The following is a 27,411-nucleotide window of genomic DNA, read 5'->3' as shown; positions in this document are numbered from 1 at the left end:
AGTTAGCTGGATATTTTATTGATATAAAACCAATGAAATTCCATATATAGTTAGTTGCACTAACTATATATTTCGCGCATCCGCAATCCAATGCTGATGATGTCACATATTACATCATTCATGACATGGTCAGTGACATCACTGATGACATCACTGATGACATCTCAAATGACATCACTGATGACATCACTGATGACATCATCCAGTGACTGTGTGTTTTTTAAATTTTTAAATATGTTTTACATATTGAAGAATGAGTGGATGTATAAGAGTATGGATGAAGGATTTGATTGTATCAGTGAGTAAGTATGTGTTAGTATATGTGTAAAAATGTAAGGTGTTCTGTGTTTAACTGTATAGATGAAGAAATCAAAGTGTGATTGATTCTTTACAGGACTGACTAGGTGTGTGAGTAACTCCATGGATGAGTGGCAGTGTGTGAGTGTCCGCATAGGTGTATGAGTGCATATGATAGTCTTGTAATGATGAGTGACTGTATGTACGAGTGATTGTATGGGTGAATGAGTGAATGTGTGGGTAGACGTAGGAATCAGTGAGTGCTTATGTAGTAAATGTTATTCATGTGTCAATGGTTTCAAAAATGATACTTTGTATTTTACACTAGGTGTAACAGAGGTTATATTAGAGTGTAAGGAGGTGCATTGTATTATCACATGAAGTATATCATCAGTGGTGTGATCATTGATGTTAAATGAGATGTCATCAGTAATGTCATTTGAGATGTCATCAGTGATTTCACTGACCATGTCATGAATGATGTAATATGTGTTATCAGCAGCAGTGGATTGCGGGTGCGCGAAATATAGTTAGTACAACTAACTATATATGAGCAATTTCAATGGTTTTGTATGAGTGAAATGTCCAGCTAACTATAACACCCCTAAAACTTATAGTTTTTTGAGTGAATTTGAAAGGTTTTTTAAATGCTAATTCCTAACTATATAGGGCCTGAAACCTATGGTTTTTTCAGTGAATATATATATATATATATATATATATATATATATATATATATAATATATATATATATATTTTTTTTTTTTACAGAGTGGCACTCTTAACTCTGTGTTCTTTTATCCTCAGCTCCTTCCTTTAAAGTTTGAGGGTGGTCCATCAACTGTGGGCCAACAAAAAGGGTAGTCCCAAAATGCAATTCCGCATGCAATTTCCATAGTGATTTTTGGAACGCAGTACAGCCAAAATTGCCAAACCAAATTACATCAGAATTAGCAGGAAGCTAGATAATGGTCCAAAAAGCGTGCTTTTTGAGATTTCATTTAAATCCATTCAGTAGTTCTTTTTATTCATGTCTTCAAAAGAAAAGGTAATTACAATTCTTGTTTCAAATCTCCTTGCAGTGTGGTTTTCATTTATAGTTAAATATTGTGGCATAAAACACATTTTAAATAGCAGTTAATTATTCCCAACAAAAACACACATTTCTGAAAACACAGACATATCTGCAGTCTCAGACAAACAATGAATAGTAAACGGATGACATTCAAATGCTTCAAATCTTTCTAAAGAGTACTAAAATCAATGAACAAATCATTTGATCTAAAAACATAAATACATATTTTAGTAATGTTTAATTGGGTGCTGTATTGCATTCAGCCTCATTAAAAGTGTCACCAGAACTCCTTGAAGGTAATATAGGCGCATATTACACAATTACGCATTGTCTTTATGTATAACATGATTCTTGCAATGGTATAAAACCTATATTTCACAATGACATGAAATATAATGAATATTTCACAGCTGCCTGTGAAATACGTACTGCTGCACCATAATGACAGCCTTCAAGCTACTCTGCAGCGATTTAACAATTTCAGAACCAATAGAATTATGCGATATAGAGGATCGAATTACGCCACAAATGTATCCAAATTATGGAGCAAAAAATGCACATTCTCTGTTAGTATTCTTTGAATCTGTTTGAGATTAAAAAAACATTTTGCAAATTTTGCGGGAAATTAAATAACCCACAATTGTGTGATAAATGCTGCAGCCACAGAATCATCTAATTCTGCTTTCCCTCCAAATTGCCTGTAGTTCTATGGACAATTTATTCAAGAAAGAGAAAAAAATATGTATGGAGGCACCGAAAGTGGTAAACAAAGGGAAGCGCTGCTCGAAGAAATGTGTAAAGATTTGTGGTGCTCAAGAACCTATTATGGGTTAAAATGGGAGGGACAAGCCTCACCGGACACTGACTGTGTGTGGGAGGCAATAAGAGGCAGGTACGCAACATCAAAATGACTACTACAAATACAGGGCAAAAGGCCTGGAGGTGTAGGTGAGGTAAAAGATGTACTTTGTAGAGGATGGTTAAAGTTGTCATTACAGTATTGAATGGTTTTGAACATACTTACTGTATGTGATCAGACCGTGGAAATGTTTTCAGAAGAGAGTGTACGTTGATAATAGTTTGTCATTAAAAACTAAAATATAGTTCTAAAAATACAGAAAGGTAAATAAGACCTAAACATTCAAATTCCAGCCAGTAACCACTGTTAGCTGCCCTTGGAAGAAAAGAGCTATTTCTCAATAACTGCCCAAAATCAAAATATAATATAAAAAAAAAATCCATAAAGGTTGCTGTGTAATATTGTCCTATATTTCCAACTTGGGGTTCTGATTTCACTTACAAATAAGATGTCACCAGAACCCCTGAGTGGCAATCTTGGGTCGTATAACACAGCCACCCGGTGAGTCATGATGCCTCTCTCCTCCCTCAGCAATAGTCATAAATAAAATAGTATACTCTGCAGATCTAAATACATGGTTTATGGCATGCTATTTTTTCATGTGCATTTGTTTTAACAAAAGGTATTTAACCAAAATCAGGATGCAAGCGGTTAAATAGGTGCATAATCATAAAATCAAATTGCGAAGACCTTGTGACTTTTAGCAGAGTTTCTTCTCTGTGTAAAGTAATTAATATACGAAAACAATTCCGCTACAATAGGGGTTGGAGCGTCACTCTGCACAATCACCTCCATTCCCTCATTACGAAGTATAGGGTCATTCAAGTAGATCGGGTGAGCACAATCAGAGCCCCCATTTATGGGGGGGACAGGTTACTTCCCCTTGCGCTTTTTTTTAGTAGCAGGGAAAATCGCCGGGATCTTCTTTTTCTCCAAGGCCTCCTTGCCTCTAACAGCCGCAGAATCAGCATCAGCCTCAGCCTCAGCCTCAGCCTCAGTATCAGTACTGGCAGATTTTACCAACTTATCGGCATCTAGCAATGTAACATCACTCACCTCTGCGCCGGCAGCGATAACGCCCAGATTCTCAGAATCTTGACCGCGAGGTCTGCCTCGCGTTACTTTTGGGGGCATTATTGATGGGGTTCAGTCTCCTTCCACATTCGAGCCTCCCGGTAGCGGGAGCAACACAGTGAGCAGCCTCCTCACGCACTGCTGGCTGCCGGCTGATACTGCCCACAAGCTGCACTGAGAGCGGATTCGATCAGCCACGCCACCCGTCCACGAAGAGCTCCCAACAGCACCAAACAAGATTTTGAGCCGGGACAACAAGGTAAGAGTCCTAGAGGATTTTCCTGAACGTAGAAGTAGAGTCTTCACAGCGAAACAGAGTCGCGCTCATGAGCGAAACTGCAACATTGTAGCACCGTCGCGAGCCGTGAGATCAGGCAGGAACGGTCAGCCTACATGTCCGCAGCAGCGGGCACCATCTTGCCTCTCTCCCCTCTGGTCCTATTGTAGAGACCAGGGAGGAAGATGGAAACACTAATTTGGACCCTCACTCTTAACACCGCAGCTGTCTCCCATAGACATAACTTTGGGGCAGAATAATGGCAATATAATTACTCAGGGCTGCAAGGATATGGGAGCCATTGGGGGCAATGAATACCTTAATGGGTCTGTCCACACATCGGGCGAGGACCAAACACATATGCCTGATGCAGTTGCTGGTGACTTTTACTCATTGTCTGATCAGTCATCTTCTTGTGAAGATCTAGCACTTCAGTATGCAGTGCAGATGAGTGTCAACGATGTCAGTGAGCATAGTAGTCTGTTTCTGGAGGAATCAGGGGATCTTATTGAAGGGAGGTCTCATACTGTTCGTAAGAAGCTAGAGCTGACTTTTTGTAATGGCGGTATGGTAAAATAATCTTCTGTTTCCGAGCAAACACATCATCTTGAAGAAGAAGATATCTCCCTCTCACTAATCTATCAGTCAATCATGTCTCACAGAGCTGAAACCCGGGAAGAGAGCCAGAGAGTCCAAAATATGTGTAGAAAATTGCAAAACTCAGTTCGACAGATGTCTAAATCTCATGCGGACTTTGTCTCCAGGTTTAACGAAGCGGAAGCACGGATTTCCAATTTGGAGGACAAATTGGCCCAAAAAAAGACAGTGACTGCTTCTATTGCATCGACTAGAGATGATATGCAGTGGAAGATGGCAGATATTGAAAATCGTACGCGCAGGAACAACCTGAGAGTGCTTCAGATTCCGGAGGGGAAGGAAGGACAGGATCCACGTCGCTTCATTATAGAACAATTCAAAAAGGCATTTCCGGAACTGACTAAATGGGACTGGGATAGAGAGATTGAAATAGTTCATCGCTTTCCTTTCAACATCCGCGCTCGCACTGGCACTGAGCAGTTTACTGATAAACCCAGAGCTTTTTTAATATCATTTTTTAGCTTCCTGGCACGAGAAGATGTATTTCGCCTAGCACACCCTGACAAAAAAAGAGTAGGGGGGGATTTTGAGTTCTTTGTAAGGCCAGACTTCTGCCGATATACGGTTGAGCTCTGATGGCAGTTGCAGGAACTGATTGCTCTATTTCAGGCCAAAGAGGCCCAAGCATCTTTGCTGAACCCTGCAAAGTTAAAAGTGATTCTCAAAGATTGCACTCATTTTTTTTCTAGTGAAGGGTCTGCTAAAGAGTTTTTGAATTCGATTTAGTGACTGCTGGTTTCATATAAATCAATAGTGTTGTAGTGGATCACTTTTTGGTGACATTTCACCTGTTATTTCCCCCCTTACCTTTCCTTTTTTCTTATTTCTGTGAAGTTGTGCAGGATACAGGGCTGTGTCTTGATTTATTCGAGTATGGGTAGAGCTGTGAGTAATGGCAAGGGGTTGTACAGTTGCCTGCATCTACAGGACCATCGGTGCTGAAGCCTTGTTTCACAGGAGGTTGGGTGGGGGGAATGGGTTGAGGGGTAGGGGGGGTGGGTAGGGGTGGGTCACTAAGTTGGGGTAAAAAGGGTAAAAAAGTCACTAACTCAAGAAGAAAATAAAGAAAGTGTTCTTTAACATGATTATTGGGGAATGCTTGTTGTGATCATGTTTGTTACGTTGCTGTGGATGGATTTGTTTGTTGGCTACCATCATGGCAGTTAAGGGGGTAAAGATGTGTTCATTAAATGTCTTTGGCCTTAACAATTGGGATAAAAGAAATAGAGTAACGGCAGAATTATGTGGTTTTCAGCAAGATCTGGTATGTCTCCAAGAGACGCACATACCCTGGACACAAAGGTCAATATTAGAAACACCTGGGTTTTCTCTTGTGGTGTCTTCGCAGCAATCGTCCATGATTAGGGGAGTGGCGATATTAGCTAAACCTAACACGATTATAGTGGGACGTTGCCTGGTAGATAAAGTTGGCAGATGGGCCATCGCAGAGTATAGGATTGGGGATACCAAATATACAATCTGTACTATATACAGCTCTAATTTAGATGATGCATCTATTCTTGAAGAATTAAATATAGAATTAGCAACTTGGGGGACTCCATTGATAATATGTGGGGATATAAATATCAATTTATCTACTTTAGACTTGCAGAAAGGACCCCGGAGCTACAGTGGACGGAAGCCATGAGTGTTCAAAGCTCTGCATAATCTTTTAAATGATCACGGTCTGATTGATGTTTGGGGTAAATTAAACCCCGTAGACCCAGGGTACACTTATTATTCTTTTCCTCATAAAAAGTTTGCACGTTTGGATTATTTTTTTCCATCTGTTGCTTCCCTGGGTGGGGCTTCGATTCAAAGTTTGCAGAGGATATCGTCCGATCATTCCCCAATTGTGCTAGAAGTCACTGCTACTGCTCATTATTTGCCTTTAAAAACATTCTCATTTGATCAGAAACTCTGTTTATTTATTTATTTATTTTTTTTATTTGGAATAAAAGGTGCATTAAAAGTACATTATAGTTAATTTGATACAAACAAGAATAACCAGGGCTCGCGCCCAGCATAAAATTGATAACAATATATACAGCATCAGCATTGACAATCAAAAAGATAAATACATAGTTGATCATAAAAGCACAATGATAAAAACCACTTCCCTCGGGCCACCCTGACTAAACATCTAAGGTATAACATAATCATACTACCTCCTAGATCACACTCTTGCTTCTCTCCACTCTGTGATCTGGGCCCAAATGCGTCTTCCCATCTCCCGTTTTTTTTCCCCCCCTTCAATTCATATAAACTGGACTCGATATTATGTATGCCCAACAATCTAGATAACCAAATCTGGAAGGAGGGAGCGGTAACATCTTTCCAGCCTGCAGAGATTAAAATCCACTGCAACTGACATAAAAACTAAGGCCTCCTCGTCCTTTCCGAGGTTCAGTTTAGAATCGGTGCCCAATAGCATCAGGGTAGGGGATAGGTCGATCTTATGACCTAGCAGCCCCTCCCAAAATTTCATTATCTCATCCTTTTTTGGAACCAACAAATTACAGTGAAAAAACATATGTACTATATCAGCTTGGCCAACATTACATCTAGGGCAACTGTAATCTTCCCTTACACCCCAAGCAAATAGCTTGATCGGCGTGTGATAAAGGTTAAAGATCGTTTTGTAGTGCTGGGCCCGGAGATTAGACGCCCGAAATATCTTTTTATTCATGAAGATAACAAGATCCAAATCGATATCTGGATTCCCCAATTTTGTAGCCCACTTGGACTCCGTCTTCTCGATATCATTCTCGATCCTCTCTACAAGGAGATTATACACTATTTTGATCTTCTTACACCCTCTAGCTAATAACTCGACCAGAGGAAGATCCACCGTAAGCGACAGCTTTGGTTTTAGAGCCTTAAGGGTTCGAGCTATTTGACCATAGAGAAACCAATTGTTGGCTGGAATAACAAATCTGCCCTGCAGAACATCAAACCCAAGTATCTTATCCCCCTCCATAATATCCCCAAGGGTCTTGACCCCCAATCCCTTCCAGACGTGAAGATTCCTGTCAGCTCTCAGCTGAGGAAAGAGACTAGAGTTACTCAAATGTAAATAACGGTTCAGTTTGGGGGCATTAAAAAATTTCAGGATAGATTTCCAGACCAACCAAGTTCCAAAAACAGTCTTAAGTCGAGCCTTTTTATAAAATCTCCGTTCCACTTCACACAACAGCAAACCGGTTGCCTTTCCCCCCCAACAGCATCTTAAAGATCAGGGGTGGGCACTGTATCCCAGAACTTTCCGCCCCAGTGCCCAGATCACATTGAAAGAAAATAGACATTTGAATCAGGAGGCAAGACCAGTGATAGTCTTAAATTCGGGAGTGCCATCCCACCCCTTTCCCTGGGTAGTGACATAAGATTAGTGGATCGCCTAATCTTACCGTATTGCCAGATGAATTTTATGAATACGGACTCCAAATTTTTCATTATTGTTTCATCAATAAATAAAGGAATAGCCCGAAACAAATACAGTACTCTGGGAAACATTAGCATTTTTAGTGCATTAGCCCTCCCTACCAATGAAAGATGCAGCACATCTATTCTTTTTAGTTCAGCTTCTATAGACATAATAAGGGGGGATAGTTTTCCTCCACGATTCTATCCACTGACTCATTAATCTTCACCCCTAAGTAAATGGCAGAATCCACATATCTAGAATCAGATTTAACAATATTTTTCGAGCATATTATCTGAGTTTTAGATTCATTTAATAAGTACCCTGAACCGGAGCCAAAGCCCTTTGCCATTTGAGCCAAAATAGGAAGCGCCTGCTGAGGATTATTAGTAATCACAGCCAGATCATCGGCATACGCCAACATTTTATTCGAGTGGCCATTAAATATCACAGGGGTTATCCTGGGGCATTCCAATATTTCCTGAATGAAAGGATCGATATACAGGGAAAAAAGAATGGGGGAGCAGGGACAGCCCTGGCGAGTCCCTCTCTTTTTTTTGTTGAAAATTTCTTTGTCCCTCTCTTAATGTTAATTTTATCTGATTTCTCGCCCATTACCATCACTCTTGCTACCGGATCTAAATACATAGCTTTAAGAGATATGATAATTTTTTCGCCAAAGCCTCTCCCCGCCAGAATGCTCAAGAGAAAGCTCCAAGCAATGCGGTCAAAAGCTTTCTCTGCGTCGAGCCGGATCATGGCGATCTCACCCCCCCCCCCCCCCCCCCCCGCGGCAACCTGGGCATCAAACAGTGTAATTGCTCTGCTTGTGTGGTCTGTCGTACTCGGACCGGGGACAAACCCATGCTGCCACGGGGATATAAGACCTCCAATGACCCTGCCCAACCTTTTAGCCCATATCTTAGAATATAGTTTAGTATTCGCGTTGATCAACGATAATGGGCGATATGACCCTGGTTTCTCACTAGGTTTCCCCTTTTTATGGAAGATTATAATATTGGTTTCCTTCCAGGAATCCGGGACCACCCCTGAGTACATAACCCCATTAAACAGATCTACCACAAGAGGAGCGATCTCGGATTCCATAGCTCTATAGACCTCCAGGGGGATTCCATCTGGGCCAGATGCCTTTCCAGGGGCTAATTCCCGGAGTGCAGCTATAACCTCACTTTGTGTAATATCTTTATCAAGTTCTTCTCTGGCTGCGTCATCCAAGCAGGGGCACCTGTCCAAGAATTCCTCCCCCTGATTTCTACCTGAATCTTCTGAGTCATAGAGCCTCTGGTAAAAGTTCTCAAAAACCCTCAATATGTCCTTTACTTCGGAATACTCATTCCCACCCTGTTCTATACAGGAGATTGCATTCTTGGCTTTTTCCTGCCTTAACCGAAGAGCTAGGGCTCTCCCAGCTTGCTCCCCTGTTTCATATCTTTTAGCCCTAGAGCAGTGTTTCCCAAACTGTGGTCGTCGGACCCCCGGGGTCCGTGACACATTCCCAGGGGGTCCGCAAGCAACAGTTTTAAAAGCATTTACAAAGTTCCTTGAATAATCTGTAGTTTTCGGGCAACTATAAAAGTGTCAAGAGAACGTCCAGTGATTAATGTACCTGCTGGAGAGGGATGCCTGTTTTGTTCAGTAGCAGGTTTGACTCATCTAAGGTAGCACAGAGGGTTAATATGCTTGCTGCAAAGAATGAGTACCATGCATAAAAAAACTGTAGTTTATGTGCATAGCTCAGTAGGTTACTGCTTTTGTCACAGAGATTCTTTTGTTATTGTGCAGTTTATGAGTTACAAACATACTCTAGCATCTGAAGCTATGACCTGCCATCAAACAGCTGCATGCAAACTGCATGTTACAAGTTAGTATGCTATCTTTTTCTCCCAGTCTTTCATAATACTTATATCGCGAAAAAGGTTTGTTTGGGTAGAATTAAACTGTTATAATTAAAGTCAAAGTTAACCCTATGTTACATTCTGTGTCAAGATTTTGTGCTTCTCCAGACCAACCACTCTTAAAAAATGCTCACCAGTATGGATGACGTGAATCCTACACCTTGAAGTCCCCTTTACCTTGTATAACATAACATTTTCTATATACCGATTTACACACGTACAATTCATTGTCTCTGTATGTGTGGTGTAAAGTGCTCTGATACCCTATACTTGTATGAGAGATGCTATAAAACAAATGAAATACATGTAACAGAGGGGCTATTGAGAGAAGAGAGGCACTGTTGGGGAGTGATACTGAGGGATTCACAGAAGAGCCCCAAAAAGTTTGTTGTATTGGTGCATAGTAAGGTCATCATTTAATATGCTTTAAAAGCCAAATCAATTAAATATATAATGATAAATGTGTTGCAGAATGCACCATTTTTTCCCAAATGTCCTTGGTGGGAGAGCCCCCCCCCCCCCCCCCAAGTTGCTTTGCAGTGGCCAGGCTCACTCACTGCACTTAGTACTGGGGACTGGTCAGACAACATTTGCCAGGGCGGCTTTGGGTTTCCAGTCTGGCCCTGCCAGGAGCCTCATACTGCGAAATAGAACCAAATATTGAAAAGTTAGTTTCAGTGATGCAGCACTAACCATCGGATTAAAAGATTTCGATTTTGCTAATTCTTTCTATATAAAATATTACAATCTTTAGTGATTCGAGTATTTGTTTGGTGTGCACAAGTGTGTTTACTTTTTTCAAACTACTGTTTGTGTTTGAAATTTAAATTGCACAAATTGTTTGGGGGTCCTTGGCTTCCAATAGTGACTCAATAGGGGTCCTCAGGAGTCAAAAGTTTGGGAACCACTGCCCCAGAGGATTGGAATACACCAATCGCGTTCTGGGTTACTTCCTTCTGTAGTGCTGCCTTCAAAGCCAATAATAGATTTTGACTTTCACTGCTATCCCCCCCTGAGGCAATATCCCTAACCTGCTCTACCTAGGTTCCCCATTAACTTCTCTACCTCGCACCTATCCTCTCTTCTGAGCCTGTCTGAACAACTTATAGTCACTCCCCTTAACGCAGCTTTAAATGCCTCCCAGACCCCGTTCCGAGAAGTACTATATCTAGTTGCTGCAAAAAATTAATTCACCCATTTAGTAAGATGATCTGTTTTATCTGCTAATAATCTTCTTTCAAAGGTCCAGGTTGTCCTTTTCCTTTCCATTCTTCCCATATCATACGATATTACCAAACGGTTGTGATCGGGAGTTTTGAAATCTCAGAAGATGAAATAAAGACATAATCCAACTTCGTATATCTTTGAGCGGGGTTTGAAAAATATGTAAAACCATGATTCTGAGGTTCCTTAGCACCCCATACATCCTGCAGCCCATGCGAGCTGATAAGGGCCTGTACTGCCCTAAAAACTCTGGGTTACCGCCCAGCGTAAGGTGCTGTATTCCCCCAACCCACTGAGATATTAAAGTCTCCCGCTACTTCTAGAGGGGTGGGCCAGCTAACTAGCTCTGCTTCAAGATGGTCAAAAATCTCAGGGTCATCTTTATTTGAACCATAAATGACACTAAGCGTAAACCCCAGTTCCAATTCGGCAATTGCCCATCTCCCATTGCTATCCACTTTAACTCTTTTCACCTTTCCCAAGGATGTCTGTACTAGGATAGCAACCGCCCTGATCGTTGAGGTTTGTGTTGAGCATGCCACCAACTCAAAACCATTGAGGAGCAGTAGATTCCTTTTGACCCATGGGAGGTGGGTCTCTTGGATACAGAGAACATCTATTCTATTATACTTCACAAGATAAGCCAATCTTTGTCTTTTCTTCCAGTCATTCATACCCCCCACATTGATTGTGCAGATTCTAATGTTCGCCATTCTGCTGAGCAAAGCCACCTGCAACAAGAAACTGATCCTTAATCATCCTCTTCTTAATCAATCTTATACCTTGTCCAATAATGCACCATTTCTCCTTTTTTCCAAATTTTCCCCAACCCCACACTTGTCCCCCTCCCCCTCCCTCCTAACCCCACCACCCTTTGCACACCCCACTCCACCCCCTGACCCCCCTACCCTCCCTACTCTGTGAGGCGCTCAGACCTTGTCTGTGCATGTGATGAAGCACGGTGATAACGGTGAGGGCTTCAAAAATACCTACAAATCAATTACTACGTCCAACGTGGAGCCTTAAGATCCCAAAAAACAAAACAAAACCAAAAACATTTGAAGAACATCCATCAGCCAGAGTCGCCCAGTCCAACAATCTGTCGCCGCCAAACAGTCATTAGAGCTTCCAATCTAGCTACCTAAAGAGTCCAAAAACTCCTTCGCCTTTATTTCAGAAGAGAAAAACAAAGTTTTAGCCTCATTGATGATTTTTAGCTGTGCCGGGTTTATCAGGAATGCCTGCAGCTTTTTGTCCTGGAAGGGCTTGATCATTCCTCTTAATCGCCAGCGTCTTTCTACCGTTGAGTGACAGAAATCAGGCCGGACAAAAAATGAGATCCCTTCACTACTTCGTCTGGCATTTGGCCTGGCTAAATCCGAAATGGCCTGTCTCAAAATGAAATTGCCGAGGAAGATCAGGACTGCCCTGGGCTTATCCCCCTCCTTAGTGTTCCTTCTAATTTTAAAGGGGGTGCAATGTACTCTCTGTACCTCTGTGGTCCAGTTCCAGCTGCTCAACTCTGGGAATGCTTGTTCAAATAGTTTGATGATATAGGCCCTAATGTCTGAACCCTCGGCTCCCTCCGGGATTCCCAGTACCCTCAAATTATTCCTACGAAGCCTATTCTCCATTTCCTCGAGCTTCCACTGTATGTCCACCACTTGAGAGCATTGTGCATTAACCTTGGAGACCGCGTCAGCCACCTCCGTTTCAGTTGATACTATCCTGTCTTCTAGATTTGAGACTCTGTCCCCGGTGTTTACACAGGCCTTTGATAATTTCCTGACCACGCCCTGCATCTTCCTCATGGCTGCCTGAGATTTCCGATTGTCCTGGCGCGTTTCCTCCCTATGAGCGATGATTTCTTGATGTATTGTTTCCAATAGTGACATTTGGGCTAGCTCCGAGCCAGGACTGCCCTGCAGGGGGCATAGCAGAGGAGTGATCCCAGCTCAGTTCGCGCTGGGTAAGTGCCTGGCCTTTACCCGCCACTCCTGAGGCCTTTAAAGCAGTTGCCGGTTGATTGATTTCAGGGTCGCTCTCTGAGTCCAGATAGGAGCTGCACTCCTCATCCTCCTCGGACCAGCCGACCCCATCCGAGGCCGAAAAAAAGGCTTCACTTGGAGCATTCTCTCTGCCATCCCCAGCTCCACTGACTACCGGATCGCTGCTTTGGGCGTCTTTCTCTACAGTGGTCCCCTGCTCCAGTGGCTCTATATATTCTACCACAATAGTGTCCATTTCGGGAAGTCCCACAAGCCCATTCTTCTCCCCCAATATTACAGCGGGATCTCCGGGGGTCTCTCCATTGTTTAAGCCCTCCACTTCCAGAACCCCCTGTGAAACCACTTCTTGCAGCGTAGCCTCAGGTATCGGGGGGGGGGGTGGATCAGCTCACATCGTTACCAACTTGATGGACCTCCAAATCCACATCCACTTCAACCACCGGTGGAGTGCCCCCTGACTCCTTCAATGTCCCCTCGATCACCTTCTCCTTACCAGTTTTGGCAAATAACTCTGCAATTGATGTGGTGGCCAAGCGGGTCCGGGCAGCAGTCTGCTGTCTCTTCTTGGGCTGTTCCGCCGGCGGGGGTGTTTGAGTTCCGGGCGCCTCGGCCGCAGCTTCCTCCCGTTGGTTCTTCTTTTTTCCAGCCGCGGTTTTCGCGGTCAGATTCACTTTGGGGGCCATAGTTTTCTTCAGCGCCGCTCCTTGCTGCCCCAACACACTCAGTTCTTCTGATGTCTCCCCGCACCGAGTCTCTGCTCCGGTTTCCGTCCTCCTCTGTTGCGGCAGCCTTCGACCCTGGCTCCGCCCTCCTGTAGATTACCGGCGCTTCCGACCGGGCGAGAGAGCAACCAGCACGGTCGTCAGCTCCCGCAGCAACTGTCTCGCTGATCCGCGGCAAGCCAGCGTCACCAGCATGCCTCCAAGGATCCTGCTCTTAAACGCTGTATTTTAGCCTCAAATCAGGTAACTCCTGGCTACCTCTGTATCTCCATCAGGCTCCATCCGCTACTAGCCCTCACCGCTCCTCCATTACGGCCAAAGCTAAGCGGCCGCCATCTTGCCTACAGACATCTATCTATCGATCAGAAACTCTGTTTAAATGAAGATTTTAAAGGCCATATGTCCATGTGGATTAATGAGTTTTTTTTCTATTAATAGACACTGCCCATTATGCAACTGTATGGGTCTCGTTTAAAGCATGCTTCAGAGGTGAGGTATTAAGTTTTGTCTTTCAGCAGAATAGAAAGAGAAAATTAGAGATGCAGGAGCTGTGTTCTGCGCTTAGAGAGGCTGAGGGCAAACTAACTCCGGGAGCTATATCACAGGCGGGTAACAGGCGTGGATAGTTTGTCAGGACCCTAAAGGGATATTATCAATCTTTCGTCTGTTCTATTCGGAGCTATATACTCAACAGGTTACGAATGGTATGAATATCTACAATTTTTTGGACAGGGTTACAGCACAGTTAGATCCTAGCCAGATAGCAATGTTGAAAGGTCCAATTATGATGGAAGAGCTAGAAGCAGCAGTTAACGGCCTAGCTCTAGGGAAGGCCGCTGGACCTGACAAACTTTCAGCTGAGATCTATAAGCTTTTCTTTAGTTTAATAAAAGAAGACATGTTGAGCACATTTAGGGCTGCACAGGAAGGACATGCCCCTAAATCTTGGGCAGAAGCCACTATTGTTGATTTTAGCAAAAAGGGTAAAGACCCGGAATTGGTGGGGTCTTATAGGCCGATTTCATTATTAAACTGCGATAGTAGTTTATTCAAAGATTTCGGCTACCCGCCTGTCTAAGATTATTAGATCCTTAGTTTCGCAGAGTCAACATGGCTTTATTCCCGAGCGTAGTACAGTTATGCATATGAATAAGGTGGTGATGCTTTTAGATGTCGCTCAGACGGAAAAAGGGGAATTAGGCTTAATTTTATTGGACGCAGAAAAAGCAGTCGACTGTGTGGAGTAGGAGTACCTGTGGGAATTGATGTTTCGTCTGGGTTTTGGGAAACGGTTTGTTACTGCCCTACAGGTTCTTTACACTTCACTGGTCGCTAAGATTGCCTCAATGGGCTTATCGGAGACAGTGAATATTACCTGGGGTACAAGGCAAGGGTGCCCCTGCTCACCATTGCTTTTCACGTTGTACATAAATCCATTTATTGAGCAGTTAGGTAACAATTCCTTGATTAAGCCCTTTGTGGTGCATAATATTCCTTACTCTGTGTTTTCATATGCAGACGACATAGCAGTAACCACACCGATTCCTTATTTAGCGCTTCAAGAGATTGAGCGGTTAGCTATACTTTTTGGCCAGGTATCCAGTTATAAATGAAATGAAATGAAATAGGGATTTATAAAGCGCATGGCTGCCCTTGAGCGTCCCAGCGCTCCAAAACTTTTACCTGTTACCAAAACTCAAGTTTTAATTACTGAAAAGGTGACTCTGGGTGATACTCGAGTCATAAAAGAAGTAACTTACCCTGGCATTAAAATCAAATCATCTATGCAGGAATTAGTTGACGCTGACTGGACTGTGTTATTAAGCAACATTCAGGAATCACTAGATAAGTGGACACAACTACATTTCACATTAATTGGTAAAAGTAATGTTATGAAAATGAATGTTCTGCCTAAGGTTCTATGTGTGTTTAGAGCTGTACCTCTAGAAGTCACAGGGGCTCAACTTCAACATCTGAAGTCTATCTGTTCCAAGTTTCTGTGGGCACCCGGTAAACCTAGGCGGGCTTTGAGATTCCTGACGTTGCCAATTGAATGTGGGGGATTAGCCATCCCGGATTTTGCTTTGTATTTTATGCTTGTTTTTTGTTAAAGATGCAGATCTTATTGACCGGGGAAGATGTATGTAATGCTGCAGAGGCTCCTTCTATTTTTCAGATTCTGTTAGGACCGGAGGCACAACAATGTTTATTCAAAGAAATAGATGGCAGTTACTTTAAGTGGACAAGGTTTAAGGTGTTGGTATCCGCTTTTAACATATGGAAAAGAATATGTAAGCTTTGTTTACTGGAGAAATTGTCTCAATATAACCCTACGAATGCAGTAAAGCTTCTTCCCCCTATTTTTTAGGACAGAGTTGCATTGGGTGGAGGGCTTAAAGGTATTTATCAAGTAGGGAATTTCTTTGACACAGGCGTCTCCCTTATGTCTTATGAAGAGTTACTGAGACAGTATAATCTGTCAATCTCAATTTTTTAGGTTTCTTCAAGTTTGAGATTTTATCAGTCGGAAAAAAATTACAATGGCTCCCAATACAGTAGTTGAAGCTATTAAGCGACAGGACAAAACTGGGGAGGTTTATAAGCTATTATTGTTGCATAGGAATGATGACCTAGATAAACATAACGCTAAATGGTCTTTGATATTGGGGGTAGACAACATAACCTACCCCTGCGCTGCGTGTAAAACTACCCCTTCCCCTTCCCCCACACTGAGGCCTAAAACCCTTTTCCCTTTAAATAAAGTACCCTGATTCCCCCTCATCCTGAGCCCTAAAGCCTACCCTCACCCCTAAACCCCCAACCCTTAAACTACCCCTCACTCCTCACCTTGAGCCGTAACATCTACCCTCACCCCTAAACCCGTCCCACCATGAGCCTAAAAAACCCCTGAAAACTACACCTTCCAAAAATTACCCTGACTCCGCCATTCCCCCACCCCACCGTCCCCCCCCCCCCCCCCCGCCCTTAAAACCAACCACCATATACGTGGTTAAGGCAAGTGTTAGGCAAGCGTAGTGTAGCTGTAAAAATATGTGTGTGTTTGTGTACATAAGATATATACACATATATATCTTGTTTGTGTGCCCCGCCTATCAAAGGCCTAGAAAATATTGGATAGCGCCGCTTTGTAGAAACCTGGGGTTTAGAAAGTATACACAGGCATTCAGAATCATGAAAACCAGCACTTCGGGTCACATTGTGTTCGCTATATCCAAATTTCTAATGGCAGTATGGCTGATCAGAATGAAAAAAGCCCCCTGAACCATTCTACTCTCATAGCTCCTTTCCTCGCTGGATCACTGAGAATTTTATACATGTATTTTTTAAAAATGTATCTTAAATGTATGTAATGCTGCACTGCATCTTTTATGGTCTATATGGCTGAAATAAAGAATTTTTGGATTGGATTGGATATATATATTTATATATTATAATGACTTCTGGGTAATAGTAATATGGCGCAGCGCTATAGTCTCAGTTGCTGGTCCTTATCAGTATAGTAATTATAATATAAGAATAACTTTACTGAGAAGTTAAAACACATCAAACAATAACGATTCTTGTACTGATTCCTTGTGTCTTTCTTTAATGTTATTCTTTCGATGAGTCAGGAAATGCAGCAATACAGCCAACCACTACAGCCAACATGTGTTTCGCACACAATAGCGCTTCTTCAGGGCTGTTAAACACAGAAATCAGCAATCAGTAGTTTTCATACATAAATTCAAAAAGTGTCCTACATAAATTATAATACAAATAATATTTCCCTTTTTTTTAAAATCAAGACTGTATACATCCATATACAATTATTTATAATTTCATAACCTGCAACATGTGCATCCTTTTAATCAGGGGTATCTCTATGTAAAACGAATAATTGCCTTTTAGGCACACCTTCTTTTGGTCTATGGCGTTCAGATACAAAGCTAAGCAAAGCATACTCCTTTTTACCTCTTAAAATCGCCAATCTTCCAATCCTGGCAAAAATAGCCGAAAAGGCCATGAACCTACAACTGTCGGCCTTTATAGAGGAACACCACCTCCTCGACGATTCCCAGTTTGGCTTTCGCCAATATCATGGGACGGAGACGGCTCTGATCAAAGCTGCGGATGATATAAGATCTATCCGGGATGCTGGGGGGACTGCAGTTCTAATTCTGCTTGACTTGTCGGCTGCTTTCAACACGGTCGATCATGTCACCTTGATCGGCCGTGTCGAAAACATTGGTGTCCAACATAACGCCAAGAAACTGCTGGCGTCCTTTCTGGCCAATAGAACACAGATGGTTACACTGGGATCGTTCCATTCCCCTACTCTGTCGCTGCCATGTGGAGTTCCTCAAGGCTCATCCCTTAGTCCGACACTCTTTAACATTTATGTGTCGGACCTTGCCAATACCATTCGTGCCCACGGGATGAGCCTGACCTCCTTTGCCGACGACACTCAGTTGGTTCTTGCCATTAAGAACGATGGACACAAAAAAGCAGCTGACCTTAATCAAGGCATGTTGGCAATTAGAAATTGGATGGCTTCCAATTGCCTAAAATTAAATTCCGACAAGACGGAAGTAGTCATTTTCGGTCACCTGACACCAGAATGGTCCTCTTGTTGGTGGCCCGCGTCATTGGGCCTTCCCCCTGAGCCCGTTAGCAAGGTGAGGAATCTCGGAGTCATTTTTGACGACCGTCTCACTTTTCTCCCTCATACTAACCAGATCACTTCTGCCGCTTTTTACAAACTGAGATTAATTAAGAAAATCCTTCCTTTTCTCCCAGATTCTGCCGGCAAAACATTGGTCACCTCTCTGGTATTGTCGACCCTGCATTACTGCAATGCCCTGTTCTTGAATGCTCAAGAAGGAGTTTTGAACAAAATGCAATTAATCCAGAATTCAGCAGCTAGGCTCCTGGGCAGAATCCCCAAATTTCATTCCGTTTCTGCAACTATCAAAGAACTACATTGGCTACCTATAAGGAATAGAATAAAATTCAAAGTTCTTTGTATAGTGTTTAAGGCCATGCATAACATGGGACCTGCTTTTTTACTCAAAATCTGACTCCTTACTGTCCGTCCAGAACCTTACGCTCTTCCAGTCTGAACGATTTGGTGGACCCACGCAGCAAATCTGTCTCATGGGGAGACAGAAGATTTCTTGTCTCAGCCCCCAGACTTTGGAATACTCTGCCTCCTTCGATTAAATCAAGCCACTCACTCTGGTCATTTCGTAAACAACTCAAGACGTGGCTTTTTAATCAGTAGACCCACTTTTCCCCTCCTTGGTTGAATTCTGCAGACGTAATAGTGCCGAGACGCCCAAGGGCCTTTGTTCGCGCTCTAAAAATTTCATTAATAAATAAATAAATAAACAAGATTTAGTACTGTGCTGGTTACCTCTCAAGTTACCTATTATGGTTCAATGAGCTGAATCCTGTCCTTGGATCATATTGTCAATCAACTGTTTTATCTGCATTGATGTCCCTCACTGCAATGGGTGAAACAAATTATGGCTATGGGGGGGATGTTACCTATAAGAATCCTATATATGTCATTTCTATATGTAAGCCCACACTTACACTATCAAGGAGGTGATGGTTCAGTATTTTTGTAATAATTCTTATTCGTGATTCACAAATGCGCCTTCCATTTGTTCCTCAAATTGGTATCAAGTAGTAACCTATAGAAATCATGAGAGATTCCTTATCAGATGTCCTTCCTTATATCTCCTTTGTTTGATGTGGTTTAACTTCTCAGTAAAGTTGTTCACACACATATATATATATATATATATAATATTTGTGTGTGTATACACATATGTATGTGGGTGTGTGTGTATATATATATATATATATATATATATATATATCTTTCAATGGATATTTGATGAATCTTCATATATATTTGTGTGTGTGTGTGTATGTATACTCTTCCAATCCTGGGGATTGAATTTATTGCCCACTTGGGCAGTGATCATCATATATGTAAACCTGCATTAGACACCAAGTTATTTCCTTTGACACAGCGTTTTCTTCGCTGTGCGGGAAAATCTCAAGTCCGTCGTTTATTTTTGTGGATAAATTCGGCTTTCATGTAGGACTGATATGAATTGCTTGAATGACGTAAATGCACTGTCAAAATACTGTTAATGCAATGTATATGTATTGCTCCTATGATTCAATTATTTCTGTGTTGTAATCATACCGTACCCTTTTGGAATCCCTTTCGCGTCAGTGAGCGCGATAGTATTTTCTTTGTTTATTTATGTTGAAAACCATGTGATCTGGACTTTATCATGTTTTCACCAACCACCTTCCACTGACTCGTGACCAAGGGGAGGAGCCTCGAAACGCGTCGGAGTGACTATGTTTTTGTTGCCATTTTCTGCTGAATAAACAAAACTTTTGGATACGCTGATTTGAGTCCGTACTTCACTACTGTCCTTTTACCTAAAGGACGAGAGGGTGACTGTTCGCGAATTTATTGGGCTCGCTGCCCGGTACGGACCGCTGTTGCCAGAGGAGGGGTCATAGCGGAGTGCGGCGGCTGCTGCACAAAGGATGGAGATAGATATATATATATATATATATATATATATATATATATATATATATATATGTATATATATTTATATATATGCTATAGATGGATAGTTGTATGAAGATTCTTCACAAAACGTTCCCTCACAAAATGTTTATCCAACTCGGCTCCTTCCTGGAATGTTTCAGAGAGATCCGTCAAGCAGGGGCAGAGCAGAGAAAAATAAGGGAGGTTTCAAAACATATTTTATCTATGTTATATCCTGTGAGAATTTTGGGAATTGATCTAGAATAAAACGGCTGAACAGAATTGCACTAAATTTGGCAGAAAGCTGGATCTTTTCTAAGAAAGCATGCTTTTTGTGATTTGGGTAAATATTTTGAGCTGTGTTTGAGTAGTTTAAGGTAAAAAATATAGTAAACTCTTGATGGTTGGTACCACAGTACTCCAGTGTAACTGCAAATTAAAAAAATAAACTGCTCTGATTGGCAGAGAGGGTTTTTTTTTAACCTGTCGGCCCTTCAGTCTTTTGGGACCGCGAAATCTGAGTGGCTCGCCATATCATCAGCATAAATCTTGTCAAATGTGCTTCTTTTGTTATCTCAGTTCACACGTATTCTATTACAATGTCTTGTGGTGGAGATTTCACGTAATATGTAACAACCTAGGCAATTCAGTACTTAATAGGAAAGTGACAAGGGAGAAAACATAACTAGACAAAAATTAAATGACTTTCAGTTTATTCTCATGAAAAGATAAAAAACAATGGTTAAAAATTGATTCTCAAATGTAAATAATCACATATGGAAATCAACATTACATAACATCACAATAAAATTAAGAATTACAGTTTCTTTATATAAAAAGAGACTTTTATAAAGAGAGAAAAAAGAAGTGGCATAAAATGCTTCTCGACGCGCGTTTTGCCGACCAGCGCCTTCTTCTGGAGTAGCCACGAATAATTGCTCTAGCAGTTTTTCAGGGATGAAGATAGATGATGTAATCCGTGGAATAGAGATGGTTAAACGTTTCAGGTGATCTGGATGTGCTACCGGTTAATTGAAATACAAACAAATAGAATCTTATGTTAACAATAAGCGGTTGCTGCCTAAATTCTCGATGTCGATTATGGCATGGTGCAAAAAACGAAACTTGTATAAATCTTAGATAAAAATTCGGTGTTGTTTTAACCTCCTGGCCGCAAGGGGTAGAATAAATGATGCACTGTATTTTGGGTTTCCAACGGAAAAGCGTTGTTGTTAAGACGGTCCTCTGAATATGAGGATAATGGTCCGCTCTCACACGATTTTCTGTATAAACCGCAGCAGACCAGGAGTAACACGATTTGATAAAGTGTGGTGGAGATTTGTCAGTGATGTATGCAACTATGAAAGGCAGACATATTATTTTGCAATCCAATGGAGTTTTTGGTTTTTAACAAGTTGTGAGTAACACTGTTGAAAGATTTGAACATTGTCTGTCCACACTTCTCTTTCCTAGTTGAAAGTATGGATATACCCAGAAGGAACTAGAAACATAAGTGACGACTTACTACCTTTCAAGAAAGGAGCCTTTCATTTGGCGGTCAAGGCACAGGTAATATCTTGTAGTTTATCCCTGTGACTGATGCTTTCTGTGGAACCTAATGAAAAATGTATTTAAGAGTATGCTTGGTTTGTTAAGCCTGAGGTGTTTTATGTGTTGCTAAATGTTCAGACTTACAATTCGTTTCTAGATGGAGTCAACCCCCAGCCAAAGAAAGCTTTGTAGGTTTATGGAATAAATTGACTGTTTAATATGTAGTTTCTTGAGCTGTTATATCAAAGGAGCGGGTGGATAATTGAATGTTGTTAGTAATTTTTACATCGAGAGGCAGCAGTTAAAGAGCTTGCCTTATTGCTTGTGGTGAGTAGATGAAATCTGGTAGTGTGGAGTAACATAGTGCCCTACAGACCTAGGTGCTAGTTCTGATCAGACATATGTAGATGTGTAAGATAGTGTGATTGTTCATTCCTAAAGCGATCTTGAGGTAAACAACTTTGACATTGATCTGAGAAGCTACTTTAATTTTGACAATGCAGGTTGCAGGGTGTACCAGTAATATGATAGATTCTCCAAAGGTTGACAGTTGAATTTTTTGACTTGCCACTTTTAGTGATAAATATCATTCTTGCAGCCCAATGCTTGTTCACAAAAACCATCTACACTGGGTGCTGCTGGGAAAAGTTTGTACACTGGTGTGAAGTCCGAAATCTCGACCCTCTCCAGGCCCCCCTTTATGATGTATTGTTTGTTTTGTTGTTGGCTCAGCACTGCCTTGCATTGAGTATAGTCAAAGGTTATTGGTAAGCTCCTTTGGGCTGGTAAGCCCTCTCTCTTTAAAACACTGATTGTTGTGCATTTTCTGAATGACCGAACACTTATGTTTCCTCCAATCCCGTTTTCCATGCCTCAATGGGACCTAAATGTAGTCCTTATGTTCCTTATGTGCATGCCATTCAAGCCTACGCAAATTTGCTCACTATGGTTTTTGACAATCAAGACAGCCCTTATTATCCTTACCATTTCTTTGCACCACAAGTGTGAACTACAGATGCTGTCTGTGCAACATCCTGCAGCACTTTCCTCTCAGACGAATTGATGACGACGACTCAGGTTGCCTTCCTACTAAAGATGATATCACCCTTCAGTGTTGGTCAATTGATTACCCTGCCAACATTTGTCGCTCCACCAAACCCCTTGAAAGAGGAGAAGAGGCTCAATTGGCTTGATCCTACAACGCCTTTTTTGTTTCTACACTAACTATATGAAAGACCATTGTGTGGATGATCAGCTAAGTGTGCTTTGCACTGGAACAAAGAAAGGCAAGGCAGTGCCAAAAAGGACTCTGTCGAGGTGGATAGTAATCCTTTTTAAAATCTGCTCTGTGTTGGCTAAGAAAGAACCCAAGAAGATCTGTTTGTTAAACTCACCTGGGCCAAGACCGCTCTGACGGCAAAGGAAGGTGCCAGTTCCAGACCTCTGCATGGCTGCGATGTGGATGTAGTTACACATATTCACAACAGGAGGGCCATTTTTTAAATTTGGTCTTGCAAGAGCTCTTAATCTGAGTCCCCTACTCAGACCTATGTGAAGTTATGCTGTGGTAGCTATTATAAAAGTTAGGAATGTGCGGTTAGAAATATTTATCAGAACAAGCTACTTATCTTAAAGATGGTTTCTTTATCTAGCTGAATATTCCTCACTGACATTCTGCATCCTGGACAGTGGAATGGACTCCTGAAAGTCATAAGGTTCCGAGTTAGATTTTGCCATACTTGCATCTGCAATTGGTCGAAGTGCTCTACGTATGATGGCACAGAGGTATAAAGATTAAGAAAATGACATCAGCGTTCAAGTGTGGCACTTATATGTGGATCCGCTCCATAACTTTCGAGTTGGTATGAAGTCACTGCAGACCCATACGGCGCAACCTACTGGTGTGTAAGGAACATTGCTGAAAAATCTCCAGACCAAATCTGGTGCCTGGGAATATTTTCAAGGTGAGGAACATGTGGTTAGATAGAGAACCCACAAGAAAGAGCATAATTCAAGGTAAGTTGTTTGTTCAGCTTCATGTGCTGATCATCATTTTCTTTCAGTCGTTAGTAACAGCATTTTCCAGTTAGGTTTTCAGCATTAACATGATCAAAGTATCTTTACTTATGCAATGTGCTGTAGTTGCTGCTGCAGTATGGGTAAGGCAGACTTGCCCGATTAGAATAAGTAACTGTCCAATAAAAAGAACAGGATTTCTGCTTTCTAAATTATTCCTGGTGAAAAAATTTTCACCACTCCGTCGGCAAGAAACTGTAAATAGGTCACTTTTGAAATTCAGAGTGACATGTGTGCCCAAAGCAAAATCATTCACTTGTAGAATGGTTGATCCTTGTAATTGGGAGAATCACTGACCCTCAAAGGTAGGTATTCATGACAAACTTTCAGGCACAAACATTTGACACTTTTTGTAATTTTTACTTTCGAATTCCTACTCACCTACTTGCCACCCAGGGGGCAACGGTAATGGAGGGGCTTTGAACACGTTACAAAAATCAGACGTGATATCAGTCGATTTTCCCCTCTCGAACGCCTTGGGTTCAGAAAACCCTTCTAATCCACACTACAGCCACCATACATACACACATTGACATTTTTTATTAGGGAGTGAGCTGGATCTCTACAAAATTGAGCCTTCTTATAAAGAGTATGGCAACCAATCGTACCTCGCTGGTAATGACATCAAATCAAGACCTAATTCGGATTTTCAAGATGAAAGTTAAAATGATATGCCGTAGAGGTAGGTGGCGATCCCTATAATAAGTTTGCATATGGGGAATCCCCAGTCCTCTTGCTGTGGTAGCTGGCTAAAGCCTCACTGCTGCCAGTCTCCGTGTTGTCAGACCTCACTCATATTGTCTAATCAAATTTTCTTTGAATTCAATGTGGAAACTCTTATTCTAAGTGGTAGCATACTGAGGACATAATTGAATCAGTGCACAGCCACCATTTTCACTTTTGGACTTTGCCCCACAATGACAATTGCATCTTTTCCCACTTTCTAAAATCAATCGGCATCTGGGATGATGTCTATTGCCATAAGGCAGCGGTCCCTACTGACTTGGATTCCCAGATACTTCAGTTTGCTTGATAAACACTGGAAGGGTAGACCGTGGTTATTCGCTGCTGGGTGGTGCCATTGACATAACTTCACTTTTCTTCCAGTTAATTTTATAGCCTGAGAAACCTGAAAAGTTGGTAATGACCTCTGTGATGGAAGTATACGAGGTGGCAATGGTAATCAGATGTTATCGACCGATGTCCGGTGGAGCTACCTGTTAGCTGAAGAGGAGATGGGTTGTGGATTCCCCCTCGGCCGTCCCCTACCCAGCCGGATTTTGGGCTGACTTTCCCTCGTCTCTGTCGTTTCCCCCTCCTACCCCTTCACCCTACCCCCTTCCACCCCTCTATGCTCCCTTATTCTCGCCTTCTACCCCTTTAATGTTTCTCTGTTGAGACCTAGCCATTTGACCGATGCCCGGTGGAGCTACCTGACGGCTGAAGAGGAGATGGGCCGCGGACTCCCCCTCGGCCGTCACCTACCCAGCCAGACCTTGGGCAAACTTTCCCTTTCTATCTCCGCTGTATGTATACCCTACCCCTTTTGCCCTCACCCCCTTTCCATTCCTCCCCATTTTCCTTTTCTTCCATTCTCCTTAAAAGTTTTTACTGGTATCTTTTGTAGTCAAAGTCAAAAGATAGCTTTATTCGATTTTTTGATTTTAATATCAATGAAGCAACAAGATAAAATACAATACAAACATTTTCAATATTAAAAACAATTAAATGGTTTCATTTCATAATGGATCTGCATCTAATTACACATTACAGTTATATATTGCAGAATAAAACACTTTTAACACCATCGCTGCTAGCGATATTTTGCTGCTGTGCTGTAATTTTCAAAAGTCCATTGTTCATGACGAGCTGGGCTCGTCATCAGTGTTTGAGGAGGCTACACCATGACGAGCCCAGCTCGTCATGAGCCTGGAAGGGGTTAAAAGCAATTAAGGGGGTTCAATTCATGGAGGATCTACATCTAATAATACATTTCAAGAATGCTTATACTAAGTACATTGTCATTTCATCTTCCAGCATCTGAAGTTTCAAAAGGGCTGGTCTACACTGTCTCAATCCCCATTTCTTCAATTGGAATAATATATACTTTTTCCTAGGGTGAGAGTAGAATTTGCAGAATAAAACACAGTGAATCATAGACTGTTGTGATACATCGTCGTAGGGACACAAAATCAAGTTTTTTGTCCAGCTATTTGTTTCTGGGAAGGTAACTAGTCTGAAAAAGCTATCTCCCCTGAATTGTGTTAGCATCATCCTTGAGTAACTAGATAGAAGTTAAATATTGCTGTAGACCATGTCCCTGCGATATTATTTGATTTTGTAAAACAGACCCCTATTTTCCCTCAAGCTGCTAACATTAAATCAATAGGGGAATCAAAATATTCAGGATGCCCAATCTCTGTTAAAAAGCCCTTTACATATCTGAACCACTTGATTTTATGTGCCCCCTGGAGCTTTAAACAGTCCTGTATGGTTTCCCTATTAAACCCGGTTTCTTCAGATGTCCAAATCTTATGCCATAGAAGCACAGGGCTTATTTTAATAAGATCTGAAACTTATTCCAGGCCTTATTCTTTATCGCATACATAAGTAGATGTTGAACCTGGGAACCTGGGAACCTGGGACAGCTAATAAATAGCGGAGGAAAGCATTTTCGCACAATTGAATTTCCTAAGTATCTGCAATCCCCCATATACCTGCCCCATATGTTACAGTGGACACACATTTTGATTTGTAAATGTCCACTAAAATGTGTACTGGTCGACCCCCCCCCCCCCCCCCAATTTATTTGCGAACTGTCGTACAGCTCCAATTGCGCGAGCAAAGGCTAATTGTCTTGAAGCGGCTGCTGACGACCAAGTCCCCCTCTTGTTAAAAATAATCCCCAAATAAGAAAAGCTATTAGGTGTCTCTATCTTTGACTTTGCTAAATACGTGTTGCATTGAACATTAATTTTATTTGCACAGCACATATTAAACGTTTTCCCAATATTGATTTTCAGGCCTCTGGCTCCCATATAATCTGAAAACGTGGTGAGCGCGTGTTGTAGGCCTACTTGAGTTCTAGCCATGATTACCGCGTCGTCTGCGTACAGTAATATAGGAATTGGGCTATCTATAATCTGTGGATAGTCCAGTTTTTCTGTAATGAGATGATTGGCCACATTGTTTATATAAAGGTTGAATAAAAAGGGCGCAAGAATGCCGCCCTGTCGGACTCCTTTCTTTATGGGGAATATAGATGTGCATTCACCCTTACATCCATAACGTACCTTTGCTCCTGCGCCCCTATATAATTCCTTAATAAAATTCAACATGCTGGGTTCGATTTCTAGTTGTGACAAAGTATCCCATAAAATTTCGTGACTCAGGCAGTCAAAGGCCGGACTCAGGTCCACAAACGTTAAATATAAGTTGCCTTTTTTTGCCACCACGTATTTCCCTACTAATATTGCCAAATTTAGCCCTTGTTCGACAGTACCCAATCCCTTTTTAAAACCGTATTGAAATTTCGAAAAAGCACCTATCTCTTCTGCCCATGCCTACAACCTATTTAAAATAATTCTGCCTGCCACTTTCATCAGGGAATCTAAAAGGGCGATGGGCCTATAACACTTGGGATCATTTCGATCCCCCTTTTTAAATATTG

General features: G+C 41.8%; 1 protein-coding gene across 2 annotated transcripts in view; it reads left to right on the top strand.

Moving 5' to 3' along the window:
• AGPAT2 (1-acylglycerol-3-phosphate O-acyltransferase 2) overlaps nt 1-27,411 on the top strand; it is a 453,413-nt gene that overhangs the window by 301,687 nt on the left and 124,315 nt on the right. For both annotated transcript variants that reach the window (XR_015295860.1, XM_086921038.1), the window contains exon 4: nt 21,588-21,683. Coding sequence is in view for 1 of the 2 variants with exons in the window: in XM_086921038.1 (XP_086777164.1) it covers nt 21,588-21,683 (96 nt within the window). In the remaining variant the exon portion in view is untranslated. The remainder of the gene's footprint in view (nt 1-21,587; nt 21,684-27,411) is intronic.

Source organism: Lissotriton vulgaris, chromosome 5, assembly GCF_964263255.1.
Source record: "Lissotriton vulgaris chromosome 5, aLisVul1.2, whole genome shotgun sequence".
NCBI classification, from domain to species: Eukaryota; Metazoa; Chordata; class Amphibia; order Caudata; family Salamandridae; genus Lissotriton; species Lissotriton vulgaris.
This window is presented reverse-complemented; position numbering and strand designations above follow the sequence as displayed.